At 34.6% G+C, this 19243-nt stretch overlaps 1 protein-coding gene across 2 annotated transcripts in view; it reads right to left on the bottom strand.

Annotated features, from left to right (window-relative positions):
• Positions 1 to 1843: 1843 nt before the first annotated feature.
• The window catches only part of LOC145248877 (putative thiopurine S-methyltransferase), a 149612-nt gene continuing 132212 nt past the window's right edge, over positions 1844 to 19243 (bottom strand). The window contains exon 8 of one of the 2 annotated variants that reach the window (XM_080110635.1): positions 1844 to 2959. In XM_080110635.1, the coding sequence (XP_079966761.1) occupies positions 2799 to 2959 (161 nt within the window). In that variant the 3' untranslated portion in view covers positions 1844 to 2798. The remainder of the gene's footprint in view (positions 2960 to 19243) is intronic. The other variant, XM_080110633.1, reaches the window with a different exon arrangement.

The following is a 19243-nucleotide window of genomic DNA, read 5'->3' as shown; positions in this document are numbered from 1 at the left end:
AGGTCATTTCAATGTTGGTGGAAAACCAGTTTCCCCAAAAGGGGCACCGTGGAAGTAGGCAAAAAAAAAAACAACATTTCCTTAGTCCAGAAAGATGCCCCCTCTGTTCACTAAAGAAAAATTATGTATAGCATCAAAACAGATACTACACTGTGATCTCATATATATAGTTTATTGTATTTATTTGCTTCCCCACCAAAGCAAATTAGGCACAAGGCCGTTTTTAACGTGGGGTAAAAACCAGCTCCCCTAAAAGTAGGCAAAAAGGGGGCACTCTGGTTACCAAAAATAATAATTGTCCCAGTATAGAGGGTTTCCCCTCCATTGACTAGTACAAATTATCTTAAGTGCAGTATCTGCAGAACAGATGGTATTTATTTGCTCCCCCACCGAGCAAATTAGGCACAAGGCCAATTTTTAATGTGAGGAGTGAAAGGAGGGGGAAGGGAAAAAGGGGACCAGCTCCCGAGAGGTGGGAAATGGGAGCTGGTTAAAGGTCAGGTATGTGGGGTTGCCCCCACATCTGGTCTTTGCTTGCAGAATCTGCCGGAACAGATGGTATTTATTTGCTCCCCCACCGAGCAAATTAAGCACAAGGCCAATTTTTAATGTGAGGAGTGAAGGGAGGGGGAAGGGAAAAAGGGGACCAGCTCCCGAGAGGTGGGAAATGGGAGCTGGTTAAAGGTCAGGTATGTGGGGTTTCCCCCACATCTGGTCTTTGCTTGCAGTATCTGCCGGAACAGATACTACACTTTGATCCCGCCCGAAGGCCAAGAACAACAGAAAAAAGCGAGGTATTTATTTGCTCCCCCACCGAGCAAATTAGGCACAAGGCCGATTTTTAATGTGAGGAGTGAAGGGGAAATGGGGACCAACTCCCCGGGGAGTAGGGGAGCTGGATAGTGACAATTGGTATGAAGGGTTGCCCCTACATTGACCAAGGTCTTATACGTGGGGTCGCCCCCACATATGGTCTTTGCTTGCAGTATCTGCCGGAACAGATGGTATTTATTTGCTCCCCCACTGAGCAAATTAGGCACAAGGCCGATTTTTAAAGTGAGGAGTGAAGGGGAAATGGGGACCAACTCCCCGGGGAGTAGGGGAGCTGGATAGTGACATTTGGTATGAAGGGTTGCCCCTACATTGACCAAGGTCTTATATGTGGGGTCGCCCCCACATATGGTCTTTGCTTGCAGTATCTGCCGGAACAGATGGTATTTATTTGCTCCCCCACTGAGCAAATTAGGCACAAGGCCGTTTTTAATGTGAGGTAAAAACCAGCTCCCCTAAAAGGGGTCACTCTGGTTACCAAAAATAATAATTGTCCCAGTATAGAGGGTTTCCCCTCCATTGACTGGTACAAATTATCTTAAGTGCAGTATCTGCCGGAACAGATGGTATTTATTTGCTCCCCCACTGAGCAAATTAGGCACAAGGCCGTTTTTAATGTGAGGTAAAAACCAGCTCCCCTAAAAGTAGGCAAAAAGGGGGCACTCTGGTTACCAAAAATAATAATTGTCCCAGTATAGAGGGTTTCCCCTCCATTGACTGGTACAAATTATCTTAAGTGCAGTATCTGCCGGAACAGATTGGATTTATTTGCTCCCCCACCGAGCAAATTAGGCACAAGGCCAATTTTTAATGTGAGGAGTGAAGGGAGGGGGAAGGGAAAAAGGGGACCAGCTCCCGAGAGGAGGGAAATGGGAGCTGGTTAAAGGTCAAGCATGTGGGGTTGCCCCCACATCTGGTCTTTGCTTGCAGTATCTGCCGGAACAGATACTACACTTTGATCCTGGCCCGAAGGCCAAGAACAACAGAAAAAAGGGCAAGTCCGAAGGCCGGATACTTTTTCTTTCAAAAATATTAAAACCAACTTCTTAGTATACTCAATTATGTATATATGAACGACTCCATGAAGGTTAATTAATTAACATATTACGTTAAAAAATGAGCGATCATTAATTAATTATTCATGTTTTATGGTTTATTAGATGATTGGTTTCATTTAACTATTACACTTAATCGTTTTTTCTTTTTTATTTTCTACATCATGCATAATTGCGTAGAATTTAGGTTGGTTGGTTGGTTGTTTTTGTTTTACGGCATATTTTTCGGGTTATTTAATGCCAAATCCAAAGATTTTGAAGAAAAAAAATTTTAATGGAATATATTTGTTGTTTTCAAGTCGGTTTCTATTTAACCCATAGTTGGAACCCTAACAGGTACTACCACTCTGCGTCAGAGTGGACCTGGGAGCAATGGTAATTAAAGGGTGGCTCCACACTCCCTAAAGCCACAAGCTGGGGCCTCACCACTGGATATAGTTTAAGGTCATATCCAGGACCGTAGAATTTAAGAAGGAAACGTTCTAGCACACTGACATGTTTTTATATATATGCAGACTGTCCAAAAAAGTCACTGAAGGGTTTTGAACTTTAATAGTTCTTTATTTTTTTTTATATCTTTCTGTAATTTTTTTTATATTTTTCTGTAATTTTTTTTATATCTTTCTGTAATTTTAACACAATCTAATAATGACATCGAGAAATAAAAAAATATAAAAAATTCAAACAATTTTTATTCATGAAAAATAATGTCTTTTAAATGTTGCCCATTTTCAGCTTCGCATATCTGTGCTATTTCCAAAACATAATTCATGACAGATTGCAGAATCTCTGGATTGCGATTTAACTCCCGTATTTTGTTCCTGATGTTTTCCTTCAATTCTTGCAGGGTTCGGAGTGTGTTAACATAGACTCTTTCTTTAAGATATCGCCACAAGAAAAAGAGAGGGTTAGTCAAGTCTGGGGAACGTAGTGACCATTTGACATTGCCATAGCGAGAGATAATGTTGTTGCCAAATTGACCCCTGATTTGATAAACAATTTCACAACTTGCGTACGTTGTTCAATGCCATATGTATCCATAATAAATTTCGAAAATGTTGTCTGTAAAATATCTGAAATAAAAAAAAAAACAATCATTCATGGTAAAATGACAAAGATTTTCAACCCTTCAGTGGCTTTATTGGACACCTCATATATATTACTAGCATGGGTACCAGGCGTTGCCTGGGTTGACATGAAGTATCGTTTGGGACACACCTAATATACCAATCATTTTCATCATGGGCAACAATTTCAAAAATAAAAGAACGGATAAAAACGCATAAATGTAATCGCCACAAAAAAAAAGAAGTATGTGATACTCTAGGTGTGTCAGAAATTTCGTGAAAAATAGTGAATAATTCCACCCCGTCTTTCCAAGCTTATAACTCCTCGAAAAATGTAATTCAAGCCCTAATTTTTTTTTTCAATTAAAGGAGCAAGGACCAAGGTTTTATTAAAAAATAACAAAAAACAAACAACGTGTTTTTTTAAAAAAAAGGTTTTAAACTTCGGACTTTACAGGTAAATTTCTAAAAAACACTACTTTTTTGTTGTTTTAAATTTGAATATATTATACATTGACACTTCCTCTTCCATTTGTGATATATAACACTTTGGTGAGTAAATTAATTATTTACTTTTTAATAGACATTTCAAAATGGGAGGCGTGAATTATTCGACCCCCTGTCTTTCCAAGCTTATAACTACTCGAAAAATGTAATTCAAGCCCTAATTTTGTTCAATTAAAGGAGCAAGGACCAAGGTTTCATTAAAAAAAAAAGAAAGAACAAACAACGTGGTTAAAAAAAAAAGGTTTTAAACTTTACAGGTAAATTTCTAAAAAACACTACTTTTTTGTTTTAAATTTGAATATATTATTTATTGACATTTTCTCTTCAATTTGTGATGTATAAAACTTTGGTGAGTAAATTAATTATTTACTTTTTAATAGACACTTGAAAATGGGGGGGGCGTGAATTTAAAAAAAAAAAACTTTGTCTAAAATATTATATTCGGTTTATTGGAAAGAGCATAATATTTCACATTGACCCTGAAAATATCGTAAAAATAGACTCAATAGAAAAATTTTGATAGATTTTTAAAGTTTAAAAATTGAAAAATATTGAGTTCGTAAAATTCATTACTGTTTTTAAAAAAATAAAAAAACATATTTCTATTACTTTTAAAACAACTTTAATAGTTTATTTTAGAAGTATAATCCATAAAGAAAATAAACACCCCACTTTTAAAAGAGAAATTACGAGTTTTTTAATATTTTATTCGCAGTTTCGTGTTAGGGGTGTCAAAAATTCCTACAAAAATTCTGATACACCTAGTGATACTCTCTCCACCAGATATTTTGGCAGAAGAGCTACAAAGAGAAGAAACTATTCTCCGGATATTGAGCACTGGAAAGAAACCCCCCCCCCAAAAAAAAATAATTAAAAATAAATCATTACAACTTTTGTTTCAATAAAAATAGCGAATTCCTGTACGATCGCAGAAAAATAAATAGCCAAGTAGGCAGAACCCCTAAACAAATGAAGATCTACCAAAAATTAATTCCAAAAACAAACGAATTTTTGTCATATTTTGTGGGTTCGTTTTTTTAATGAAATTGTTAGGGGAAAGTACAGAGTGGTCTCATAAAAATTTATTAAATTTATCGTTATTTTATGTTTTAAATGTAATTCCCGCTCCCCACCACCAAAAAAAAAATTGCATTTGTCATGTTTTGTCCCCCCCCCTCGATCGCCAAACTTGAAAAGATGTTAGAGGTGACATGTCTCGTTGAACGCTTGGTGGCCAAAATGTGGGTGCTCATTTTATGTTAAATTAATATGGAAAAGTGATACACCATTCTAAAATGTTAATTTGCTTTCTTTTCAAAATTTCTTTCATATTATTTATAAAGGCTATTTAAACGTATTAGGCCAAAAAAAGTAGATCTTTATTTTTTTTAGGTGGGTCACATCGTAATAATAATAATTGTTTTTTTTTTTTTATATTTAAAAAAAAAAACAATAAAAGCGAAACATTTTTCTATCTACTCGGAATTATTTTTTCAAACTAGAAATTTATTGAGATTACCAAATTATTTTATCAGGTGATAGTTTTTATTTTTTGTTTATGTTTCAAAGGAGCAAATAACATTAAAACAAAGATTAAAAAAAAAATCGATGTTGGAATAATAATTCCAAATAAATTTAATTAAATATGTTATCAATATAATTATTGTTTAAAATTTATTAAATAACGATTTTAAATAGAACACTTCTCTCACTAGAAACATTAACTAAGATACCTCTATTTAATAAAATCGATTTTTCCTTATGTAATATGCAAATGAGATGATCTCTTTATTGTGTCTAGTTTGCAATAATGATACTATATATAGAAATAAATGAGAGAGTAACGTAGGGAATCTTTTGTATATATTAATCAAATTGTGAACAAACAGACAGGAATACGAATTCATATATATATATATATATATATATATATACTAGCGGGGGTACCTGGCGTTGCTCCTGGTTTTTAGAGGCGTGTGTGGTTGGGGGGGGGGTAAAATAAAAACAAACCGAAGTCATAACCCTGTTTAAATATTATAAAAGCAAACAATATTAAAACTATTTTTAAAAAATCGTGTAAAAAAACAATTAAAAAACAAACAGGATGCAATACGAACGGTCCGGCGATTCCCGTGTGTTTGAAAAATCTCAGAAAAGTTTGAAGGAGGAGGGGGTCGAACTCGAATCATTGAAGCGAAAGCGCCAAAAAAAAAAACAAAAAAAAAAACTGATGAATTAACTAAAAATTGAATTAGGTCAAATATCAATTCCGCAGTGAAGTTTGTTTTTGTTTAGTTTCAGTAGTCACATCACACTCGAATTCTAAATGAATGTTTCTGTTTTCTAAAATTCTAAATTAATTTATTTGTTTTAATTTTAATTTAAGTGTAATGCAAGTGAAATCACGATATCGTTACGTTGTAATCTTTGTGTAAAAATATATGTTGAATTGAAAAAGAAAACAATAATAGTAATTGCGTTTTTGCGTTTTTTTTTCTTTTTTAATTTTTTTTTTATTTCTATTTGAAAAAACAGAAAGCATAAATCAGGGAAAAAAGATTTAAAAAAAAAAAAATAAACGGCATAAGTAACCTAGAAAAGATGTTGCAACTTCCATTGAATCTAAGCGATTTTGGCAGTGGACTCTCACCGGAAAAAAATATAGGAATGTACCATTGTCGAGGAACTGTAGAGGTATTAGGCCTATAGCAAACCTCAGATAATGTGCTACAGTCTATACGCATTACATTTGCATGTAATGTCATGATTTTTAATCCTACTAAGGTCAAAGTTGGAGGGGAAAAATGAGTTCGTTTTATTTACATAGAATAGATAGATAGATAGATAGGACCTATAGTTCACTTGCAAGGTCGAATTAATTCGACCAAGTACTTGAATATGTTGACTGAGCATTTGTACCCTATTTTGGTCGGAATTTGGATGATAATCCCATCTTCTTGCAGGATAATGCTTCCATGCAACAGCTGACAATGTCAAGAGGTTCCTGGAAGAGCATAATATTCCATGTTTGGATTGGCCTGCACAATCTCCAGACCTCAATCCTATAGAAAACGCTACGCAATGATAAAATTTCAAATTTGGAAAAACTTTGGACAAAAATTAAAGAAAAGTGGGACGCCTTTTCCCCGTAGTATTGCTGTAATCTAATTCAAGGAATTCCCAAAATATTGTAGGCTGTCAAATTGCAGAAGGGCTATGTTATTAAATATTAACTATTTTATTGTGTTCCTGTTGTATTTGTGTCTCACATCCCCCCCCCTGTATGCGCGTAGCATAAACGGAAGCTGCAAAATGGTCAAAAGTAGTTCGTGGGTTCAGGGGTAAATACCATGCAAACGGTAAATTTGCCCCAAGTTTGACTATCAGATTCGTTGTCAGCGACCTCAATTACCTATAAAAAAAACAAAACAAATTAGAGTGGTCGGTGTTATTCGTTAATTAATTTTTCAAGCACTGGAAACTTGTATTTGGCGCTGCTGCTGCTAGCCCCCCCCCCCCAGTCGTCCATTTTTTTTTGTTTAGCTTTTTTCCTTGGAAACATTACGACAAGTTTTCTTCTATTTGACTCCCATGCATGTGAAAAATAATTACGGTAAGTTTTTCTGTTATCATTTGACAATAAAAATTACTTTGCAACTTACCTGCATCATTCATTTTTCTATTTAAAAAAGTAGTAATTATTTTAAAAAAACAAAAAAAAACAGGGTATGTTTTACGGCATTTTAGAACTTGGCATTTCCGCTCTAACATTCGATATGAAATAAAAAGCACTTAAAACTACTTAAAAATACCAACGAATGATGCAGATAAGTTGGAAAGTAACTTTTATTGATAATGTTATTGTTACCATTTATTATTCTTTTAATGGCTAATTTCGTGAATTTGACCTTTTTGGAAATGGTTTGGCTTCTGTTTTCTTTTTTTTTTTTAAATAATTTTACCACTATATTAATTTTATAGTAATTAAAGAAAATGCTAGAATTAATTTTTCAAGCAGTTTCGTGTTGAAATATTCTGGAAACTTGTATTTGGCGCTGCTAGCCCCCCCCCCCCTGTCGGCCATTTATTTTTTCGTGTTTTCTCTCTCTGTAAGCCCCCCACCCCCACCCCTCGTCCATTTTCTCCGTCAGATGGCAGCATGTGACGTCATTTTACGGAGAAATCCGAGCGAGTGATAAGCCACGCCCAGGCCAGCTCATGCACTAGTACCAACACTTTAAAATAAGTTAAAGTGCAAAAAAAGAAAATAAAAAATTATCCAGGTAGTTGAAAATGTAGCTTCGCTTGTTTTTGGTAACATTTATTAGTTGTGTATTCATTTATTTCGCCTCCTTTTCTTCCTTTCTTATTCTAAAAAATCATCCACCAGACGAGAAGCAAAAAAATAATAAATTTAAGAATTCATAATGTCAGTTTTACAGGTAAATTTAACAGAAAATGAGCCTCCATATCCAAGTAATTCTAACGTTTAAGGACAGTTAACCAAAGATTGCTATAATATGTAAGTTCTGTGCGTTTGTGTATGTGGGGGGTTATTTTTTTAGTGATAATATGCGGGTTTTATGAACTTAACAGTCTAACTTAGGGTAAGTTGTAAAAGAATTTAATGAACAATCATAATAATTTATAATGGCCTGAAAATGAAGATGATTTTACTTTAAATATATATACTAAACTGATCCCGCTCTCTAAATTTTCAATTAGTTTTTTTTTTTTTAGTTTTTTTTTTTAATATGTTCACATAATCGCCTAAAAATGTAGAATCTCATTTTGTCTGGGGTGTGTGAGTTAGTTTACATGTGATTCTATTTACTTGTCGTCCCCTATCCGAAGGTAGTGTTAGACACAAGGTCGGTTTTTAATACAGGGAATCCAACTCTCTCAAAAGGGATTGAAACAGCAATGAAACTTGTCTCAGTCTAGAAGGGTTTTTGTCAGTGGCAGAGGACATAAAGGATAAAGTGTAATATCAGAGCAGATACTACACTTTGAATTATTTATTGGGTAAAATATATAGCATATTTTCACAAAATAGGCACAATACCATCAAATGTGTGTGAAATTGGAAGTTGTGGTAATACTCTATCTTACACTATCTAGAATCATTTCAGTTATCACAATAGCACATTTATTCCAGAGGTCATGATATTTACAATATCCATAATTTTAATTTGCAAAATAGATTTTAAGACCGTCCTGAAGAGGGATTTAGTGGGCTACACTAGTTTTAAATGGGAACTAAATCATCTCCCCAATAATATTTAAAAATAAATATTGCTTAATATTTTACTCTGTTATTTTGAAGCTATGTGTTCTTGGTGCTCGGTAAAATTGCAAGGGAATAAATAGCAGGGTAAAAGTGGCAACGGCAAAAATGGATAAATAGGGAAAAACCGCATTTTAGTAACAGAAAATTAGGACTGTTGGAGAAGTGCCGGGCTCAGCTCTTTGCCCTCTAGTTTAAAATATGGCTAATCCCTCACGGCCAAATTTTAAAATGACTATTTGTAAATAAGTATTTACACTGATGGGAGGTGTTAGATCCTCACTCATATAGTTTAAAAGAGGAACACGGCATCCCTCCATGCTTGAAAATAAATATTTTGAAAAGTATTTACTCATTCAGTAAAAATCGTAAATGAATTTTAGGTGTCCGGAAAATTGGGCAACAGAAAAGGGACCATTTTGGCCAGCTAGGAAAAAAGGGCAGTTATAGAATACATATTGAATGATAATAAATTGTAGAACGGTTCTTGCGGGGGGATATTGTTTTAAGACGAGTCTAACCCTAATGGCCCTTTTCCGTTGCCCAATTTTCGGGTTTGTATTACTGTACACATAGATTCGAAAAAGTTGTCAAAAAACAAATATATAACAAATAAATGTTATCAAAAGCAAGATAAGTTACTTTTCTACCAAACTGGATATATTTTTCGTGTTTTTATTCAATGTAACATGTTTATTCAGCTCGAAAACCATACAGTTTTTACCGATGTATTGGAAAATTCAAGATGGCGTCTGATTCTCTCTTTAACACGGTAAGTTTGGGAAAAGGTGTTATAAATAAAAACCCAGATAAAATACTGTTAAAAACTCGCTCAATATATGTTACCGTGACATAGGTTGACATATATTCGGCGGGTTTTTAATAGTATTTTGTATAGTTTTTTATTTATAATATCTTTTTCCAAACTTACCATGTTAAAGAGAGAATCAGACGCCATCTTGAATTTTCCAATACATCGGTAGACGGTAAACACTGTATGTTTTTCGAGCTGAATAAATATGTTACATTGAATAAAAACACGAAAAATATATCCAGTTAGGTAGAAAAGTAACTTATCTTGCCTTTGATAACATTTATTTGTTATATATTTGTTTTTTGACAATTTTTTCGAATCTATGTGTACAGTAATGCAAACCCCAATTTTCTTAAATTCCTAAATTTAATATAAAATGATCACCCGTTTCCCAGCCATTCTAATCGTTTTAAAGCAGTTAACTAATTATTTTACCATTGCCTCACAACACAATCCAATCGGCAAAATCATAAAAACACAAATAATCGCTTAATTTTTTTTATTATCACGGACTTAGGGTTAGTATTAGGAAAGGGTTGTGTCGTTTATAAAATGGAGAATCAAACTTTTCTTTTCGCAACAAAAAGTTATAATTGCGATGGGCGAAAAATGAAAACGGAATAAAAAACACCGATAATTTCACGAGAATACATTATTACCGTTTTACACGTAACTATTTAAAAATGAAATATAAACATTGCCTATAAACAGTCTTGATTATAAAAAATAAATAAATATAAAACGATTAGAAACTTAAAATAGAGGGTCAATTTCACAAATAAATTTAACGTAAAATGAGCCCTTTTCCAAAACATTGTAGTGTGTTACCAATTTTAAATTATGTGTTCGTATTGGAGGAGGGGGTGTCTACTTTTTAAGCGATTACACATGGTTTTACAACGTTGAAAATCGAACTTAATTTAGGGGGAAACAATTTAAAAAACATCCATAAAGAATTAGGGTGCCCAGAAACGATTATCATTTTACGTTAAATTTATATTTGAAACTGATCTCACTCTTGTGCAGTTTACGTCCCCCATCAAAAAACGAGAATTAAAAAAAAAAAAAACAATTATATTCCACGTACCCGTTGTGGAATGAAGTTCTCATAAAAAATTTCGGGTTTGTATTACTGTACACATAGATTCGAAAAAGTTGTCAAAAAACAAATATATAACAAATAAATGTTATCAAAGGCAAGATAAGTTACTTTTCTACCTAACTGGATATATTTTTTGTGTTTTTATTCAATGTAACATGTTTATTCAGCTCGAAAAACATGCAGTGTTTACCGATGTATTGGAAAATTCAAAATGGCAGCCGACTCTCTCTCGGAGAGGGTACGTTTGGGAAAAGGTATTATAAATAATAAACTAGACAAAATACTGTTAGAAAACAACCGAATATATGTCAACTTATGTCACGGTAACATATATTGAGCGAATTTCTAACAGTATTTTGTATAGTTTATTATTTATAATACCTTTTCCCAAACGTACCCTCTCCGAGAGGGAGTCGGCTGCCATTTTGAATTTTCCAATACATCGGTAAACACTGCATGTTTTTCGAACTGAATAAACATGTTGCACTGAATAAAAACACAAAAAATATATCCAGTTAGGTAGAAAAGTAACTTATCTTGCCTTTGATAACATTTATTTGTTCTATATTTGTTTTTTGACAACTTTTTCGAATCTATGTGTACAGTAATACAAACCCAAAATTTCACTTAATTTCATCAAATAATTTTGTTTTTATCGCTAAAAGGCATTCGAAACAGTCAATCTAAACTACGCCATTAGCATTGATTTTGGGCGAAATATAATGGATTACTTCCCTTTGATATCAATTGAGCGATTTATTAGAGAAATTCCATGTTCCCGAGATTGAAAACAAGCTGTAAAAACAAAACTACTTGAGAAAATTAAGTGAATTTTTTTTAGGAGAACTTCATTCCATAACGAGTATGTAGAATATAATTGTTTTTTTAAATTTTTTGAAATTTTCGTTTTTTTTTTAATGAGGGACGTAAACTGCACAAGTACCATGATCGCTTTTCTTTCCGTCAATTTAAAAAAAATGTTCTAACACGTAATCTATAAAAGTAATATTTCATTTTGGAATAGGGATTTAGCTGCGTGTTAATCTACAAAGTCGTCGTTGTTGTTGTCGTTGTGGTCGTCGTCGTCGTCATCATCACCATTTGCACTTCGTTTTGTTTTATTTTTTTATAGCAAAGTAAATCAATTACCAAATTTTTATAATTAAAATAAAATTTTAGTTCATTCATAGAGAGAAGGCATAGAAAGCTCACGCAATCTCACGTTAAAAAATGTTTTTCTAAATAGTAACATTATTATTTAGAAATTCGTTCATAACAATGAGAGGTGACGTTGTTAAATAGGTTGTTCTTACATCGTTTTCTTATTTTGTCTACCAATCTTTGAATATTTTCAACTGTTTAACTATTTATGTAAGTAGCATGTTATACAGTAAATACGAACTGATACGATATAGCTTTGTTTTAAAATCAAAATAAATGTTTTGTTGTTGTAATATTGACCTGGTTGTTAGTAATAAGTGAGAACTAGACACGACGTGTATTTTTACGTGTCTTTATTCATCAGCCATCTATGAACTCTCCAGCATAACGAATCTGTACAAGGGGAGAGAACTCTTACAATTGAAGAGTTCTTACTGTCACATCCCTCCTCTCAGATAGGTGTCTTTTATTTATTTGTACATTATAAAGTCCTTGTACTTGTGGAGGGGAGGGTCGCCTTGTTCTTATGGGTCAGTTTCGGGTTGGTATCTCTGACCGTTGGTTTGCCTCCACTGGTTGTCCTTGCTTGTCGTGTGGCGTGTCTCTGTCGTTGATATTGGACGGAGTATTTGCTTCTAGTGAGCCAGGGCTTTGTTGGGGCATTTGTGTTGTATCATCCCAACTAGTGTTTTGAATGCGTTTATAGCAGTTCGTTTTCGAGGATTATATATTTCTTGCAGATGTCGTTTGTTGCGCCTCAGCAATCTTCTATCCCCTTGTATCTTGACGATGTAACTGCGTGGTTCAGCACATTTGTCGACCACTGTCGCCGGTTGCCAGGTGTCATCTTCCTGTAGGACTGCCACTTTGCTTCCAACAATTAGTTCTGGGAAATCTTTTGCACATTTATTGTAACGTTGTTGCTGTTTTTTGCTTCTTGCACACAATTGTTGTCTGATCTCCTCATCTCTTGGGTTGTCTGCGCTTAACAAGGTTGGAAGTTTTGTTCTTATTTTCCTATTGTATAGGATTTCTGCCGGGGATGGCAGGTGGTTGTCAAGTGGGGTTGATCTGAGGCATAGAAGAGCCATTTGACAATCCATTTTAGATTGTTTGGCTTTTGTGAATGTTCTTTTTACAGTTTGGACCATTCGTTCTATGAACCCGTTTGATTGTGGGTACCTGGGGCTTGATGTGATGTGAGTGAATTCCCACTCTGTGGCGAAATTGTGGAACTCGTTGGAGACAAAATATCTTGCATTGTCTGTGTATAGCCTTTCAGGTATGCCATGAACAGCGAATATTGCTTTGAAGTATTCTATGCAATTTAAGCTTGTTGTGCTTTTCAGCGTTTTGACGAAGGGCATTTTGCTATATTGATCAGCGATCAGTAGGAATTGTTGATTGTTAAAATAAAAAATATCTGCGGCAATGTACTGGAACGGTCGTGTTGCATGTTCCTTGATGATCATAGTTTCTTTTTGATTCCTTATTTGATGTTTTCTGCAGATCTCACACGTCCTTACTAGATCTTCTATGTCCTTGAACATTCCTCTCCAGAACACGCTGTTTTTCGCCTTAAGTTGGCATTTTTCGATGCCTTCGTGAGCATCATGAATTCTCTTTAGTACCATGTGTTGCATACTTTTGGGTATGACTATGGATTGTCCCTTTGTGACCATACCATCTTGTACGGATAGGCATTCTTTCAGTGACCAGTAATTTCTAATTATTTTAGGAGTATTTTTTACGTCACCTGGCCATCCATTTAGTATCACCTCTTTAAGTATTCTGAGTTCATCATCTGCTTCAGTTGCATTTTGTAGTTCGGTTTGTTTCTGAGCTGTAATGTCAACAGTGTGTATGTTTAAGTCAAGTTCGATTTCCTTACCTAAGGTTGGTTGGTTTCTTGACAAGTAGTCTGGGATACACATTTCTTTTCCTGGTTTGTATATTATTTGTGCATCGTACTGTTGCAATCTTAATAACATTCTTTGTAGCCGTGGGGGTGCCTGCGCTATATTCTTATTCTGAATATTTTCTAGTTGCTTGTGGTCCGTTCCCACTATTATTTTTCCCCATATATGTATGCATGGAATCTCTCACATCCGAATATTACTGCTAGTAGTTCGCGTTCTATGTTTGCATAATGTGATTCCGTTTCGGTCATACTCTTGCTCGCAAAGGCAACAACTTTGTTGTTGTTAATAAGTGTTGCACCCAATCCTATCATGCTTGAGTCTACTTGAATAGTTGTGTCTGCATTGGGATCAAAGTATGCTAAACAAAGTTTTTCGTGGATGTGGTCTTTTATCGTTCAGAACGTCTTGTCGTGTGTATCGTTCCACTGATACTCTGCATCCTTTTTGAGTAATGACCTCAGTGGCACTGTTTTGGTGCTGGAATCTGGTATAAAGGGGCTTAGGTATTGTATCGTACTTAAGAATTGTTGGAGTTTTTCCCTGTTAGTTGGTGCTGGTTTCGATTTTATTTTATCGCATTTGTCGGGGTCTGGGTGAGATCCAGTCTCGTCCCAGATGAGACCATAAAATTTTATTTGCTTTGGCTGATGGTGCATTGTTGAAACAGGTGAGTAGGCTTGATTCCTCTTCAAGTTGTATTGCCCAGTAGCCATGTTTTGCATCCAGTTTTGAAAAGTGTTTTGCACCCGCCAATTTGTGTGAGATTTCTTCTAGTGTTGGCGTTTTATGGTGTGTCCTTATTATGTATTTATTTAACGGTTTAGGGTCTAGACAAATCCGTATCTTTCCATTTTTTTTCTCTGCTGCATGCGATGGTCTTGACCCATTCTGTGGGTTCTGTAACTTTTTTTATTACGCCCATGTGTTCCATTTTGTTTAATTCTTGTTTTAGTTCATCTCTGAGGTGCACTGGGAATTTCCTTGGCGGTTGTACTACTGGTATTGCATCTTCAATAAGATGTATCTTTTGGACGCATGGGAATTTCCCTATCCCTTGTCAGGGTATTCCTCAGTGAGGTTTTCTATATTTTTTACTTGTTTTGGTGAGTGCCCTTTGGTTATGCTGCAGTTGACGGTTACTAGACCTAGTCGGATGTTTGGCCTAAGACCTAATATTGTGGTGTCGCTGTCACATATGAAAAACTTTGCTCTCATCATCGCCGAGTTTTTATGTTTTATTTTTAGGATGATCGATCCATGGTGGATAATTTTCGTTCCGTTCTCAGCCTACAAGGTAGTTAACTCTTGTTTTCGATATCCAGGAGTTAGCTCCCTTGGACCATTTCTTAGTTTATTTAATGTTCGGCCACCATATTTATTTTCGTACATTCTTTTAAATATCCGGACGGGTAGGATGTTTCCGTTTGCGCCTGTGTCGACTTTCATCCTTAATTTGTGTTTTTTATTTCCTGCGTCCTCGCAGTCGATATTCGCGAATATCTCATCTCGGTTATCATTTAATGCACCAATAGTATATAAAAATAATTCGGTATTTTCGTACGATTCATCATCTTCGTCTTTTTTTTTTACATGGGGGGGGGAGTCACCACTTATCAAGGCCCGAAGGCCACTCAGGGATAAGGGTTATTGCGTGTACAGTAATCAATGAGATAGTATTGTAGTAATCATTAGTATTTGGGGTTTTGATAGAGTGTCTTAAGAGGGCGGTTTGTCAGGAGTTTGTTTATGTTGGACTTGAAGACGTCCAAGTTGTAGTCAGGTGGGAAACAGGCAAGCGGCAGAGAGTTCCACTGGCGTGCACTTCTCCCGATGTTGGCTTTATTTCTTTTTTTTGGTAAAAGTGTTTTTTGTGACTGTTTCGTTTGCTACCCTGTCTCGTTCCGCTGCAGTTCTGTGCCTCTTTTGGTTTTTTCCGACCATGTAGGTTCGTTAGGCAGTATTGTTCGAAGTGGTGTAAGCCATTGCATCTTCTACACGTTTTGTTGAAGGCATAGCAGTTTTCTCTTCTATTTTTGTGATGTCTGCCGCATCTTGTGCATGGTTTATTCTTTTGTAGATACCGCGTGGTATATCTCATTTTTCCCTTCGTTGGCGACTTTGTATCGCAAATTATCTTTTGTGGTTATCTCATACGCCCTAATACTGTCTATGGGTGATTTGAGGGTGTTTGAACATGTTTTTTTTCCTCACATGCACACACACACATGTACGCACGCACATACGCACAGACACGTACATATATTCACGTTCACGTTTATACACTCATATTCATGTGCATACACACACATGTACGCACATATACGCGCACATGTATGCACACATGGGAAACGTCACTTCCCCTGAAAGAAAATCTAGACATGCGCAGTCAGAACACTGACCCCGGTATAAAAGTCAACAACAAACATTCAACTTCCTCTTTCTTCCCTTTTGCCTTGGTTCGTCAACCAGACAAGTTCGCGTCCACAGCTCTTGGCTTGAATACTTTTCCACGGGGACGACTGCTATCATGCACGCGCGGCTTTGCTGAGGCCAACACTCTCTCTCTCTCTCTCTCTCTCTCTTTCTACATGCGGGACTGCCATTGCTCGTTCTTCTACTTCATTCCTTTCTTTTCCACGCGCGTAGTCGTCAACGACTGAATGAACACGTGTTCCACCTAAACCCTTTATTTTCGACAGAAAATAAACGACCTGTTTATTTTATTCAGCAATTGAGTTTTGTTTCCTTCTTTCCATTCGTTTCATTATTTTCTTTTGTAGCGAGTTAGGATTATTATATCCTGGCCCGCAACAAGAGTTAATTCGGTTTTGGCTATTAAATTACGCTTTTCCTCAGCACTCCTAAGCTCTTTTATAATTTGTTCCAAAATGCATTCGTCTTTGTTTTTCCCGAAATCGCATCTGTCCGCTTTTGTTTTAAATTTGACTCGGTAGTCGTCGATGTTGTCTTTGTTTTGCCCCATTGAAGAAAATTCTAACCTCTCGACCCATTTATTTGGTTTTTGTATCATGTGGTTTTTGTATCATGTGGAATATTCGAATATTGAAAATATGTTGTCAAAATTCTCCTTTTGTTCATTCGAAAGTTGAGCGTTTTTTAAAAGCTTGCGACCTTTTTGGCCCGGTACTGAGTAAAATATAATTGTATTTCACGTTTTCTTCAACTTTGTTGATAATGAAATAAGAAGACATAAAATCAACCCATTCGCTATATGCCTCATGCTTATTCTCGTTAAACCAGTCCAGTGTCGGTAACGCGATATTTGGAAGACACCATCTTTTTTTTTTTTTTTCACACTTCCAATATATATTTTTTTTTTAAATAAGGAAAAAAGTTTTTTTTCTCATTAAGTACTCACACACCGTTGTTTCCGTCTGTGACTTATCGTCTCTCTGGTTTCGTTCTCTGCTCGCTGCCACCATGTAATATTAACTTGGTTGTTAGTAATAAGTAAGAACTAGACACGAGATGTATTTTTACACGTCTTTATTCATCAGCCATCTATGAACTCTCCAGCATAACGAATCTGTACAAGGGGAGAGAACTCTTACGATTGAAGAGTTCCTACTGTCACAGTTGTCTTATAATTTTTAATCAATTACAGAGCAAGCATTTGAGAAAAAATATACGCGGACATTGCCCAGGTGTTTATGTAATACTTTGCAAATTTATGAAAGAAACAAAACAAAAACAAGACAAAACAAATCTCTAATTAAATATGTATAAATTTTTAAAGAATCGGAATCGGAATCAGGAATCGGATTGGAAATTTTGAAAGGAATCGGTAATTGTATCGGAATCGGGAAAAATTTTGGAATCGTCCCATCACTAATATATATATATATATATATATACATATATAAATACATATATATATATACATATATATACATATATATACATATATAAATACATATATATATACATATATATATATATATACATATATAAATACATATATATATACATATATATATATATCTATATATATGTATGCACATATATATACGTACATATATATATATATATATATATATATATATATATATATATATATATATATATATATATATATACAGGGTGGGCCAAAATAAGGGTCCTATCTTTAAATTTCTTTGATTATTACATTCAACTCTACACTCCCCCTGGTCTCCAGACCACACATTTGACATGGTGACGTGGCACTCCTACGAAGGGGGATTGGCTGGACTACTTCATCTTAATTGGAGCTCTCAGAAGATGTGTCGGAACCATTAGCATAGGACTCTTATTTTGGCCCACCCTGTATAAACATATATATATTTACATATACATATATATATATATATATATATATATATAAACATATATATATTTACATATACATATTATATAAATATATAATTATGAGAGAGAGGAAGTAAGGGAAGGAGGAGGAAAGGGTGTCTGTATTTGCGCTCACAAATTCCAACAACCTTGTTCACATCGCAATCGTTACATAATCAATGCGCAGCACATATCGATGGCCAACAATTTTGAATTACGTCCACTTGATCAGAAAATCTACAGATAAGTACAAAAAAAAAAAAGAAAAGAGAATTACTTCCCCTGAATAGATAACGGAATTATTTACACTTTGAGCTTTTTCTATTTAAAATCTAAACAAAACAGCCATGTAACAATTGATAGCCTAGAGAACGTATCTGTTTTTCCACTGATGATGGGATGTACACCCGAAATGACCTATGGAATAAATACCATCCACAGTTGAAGAAAATGAACATTCAGGTAAATAAAAAAAAATTATTGAATTATTTATTATTTATTTATTTATTCATCAGCTTATAACGACTGTGCCTTTTATTACATTGCATCATCTATGAAACCATTTCACACATCAAAATCATTTTAATCTTTAGAAATATTATTCTAAATCCAATCTACGGATTAAATTTAGAACTAATATAAACTGTATAAACTTTGTCGGCGTCTTCGTTGGCAAAACTCGGATAGAAGTATACATTTTTGCTTATTAGGATTGAGCTAGCCTCAGCTACGAAGTGTGTTAGGTGATCCACGAGACACAACTTCGTGTCGCACACACTTCAGATGTCACCATTCGCTGTGGCAACCATGTACTTAACATGAAGGTTCAGGAAGGTACCTTGCAGCAGGTTGTCAGAACACCATTATAAACTAATATATATATATATATATATATATATATATATAAATTCGTATTCCTTTCTGTTTTTTGTTTGTTCACAATTTGATTAATATATACAAAAGGTTATTTATTCTTGTATATTGTATGATTCTTGCAAATTATACGATTAAGAGGTGACCTCATTTGCATATCACATTAAGGAAACTCGATTTTATTAAATAGCGGTATGGTAGTTATTGTTTATAGTGAGAGAATTGTTTTAAGTGTTCTATTTAAGTTTGTTATTTAAATTTGATTTATATTGATAACATATTTAATTCAATTTATTTT

This window comes from Euprymna scolopes, chromosome 27 (assembly GCF_053919585.1).
Source record: "Euprymna scolopes isolate OS-2025 chromosome 27, ASM5391958v1, whole genome shotgun sequence".
NCBI lineage: Eukaryota > Metazoa > Mollusca > Cephalopoda > Sepiida > Sepiolidae > Euprymna > Euprymna scolopes.
Note: the sequence above shows the minus strand (reverse complement) of the source record. Positions and strands in the feature narration are given on the sequence as shown.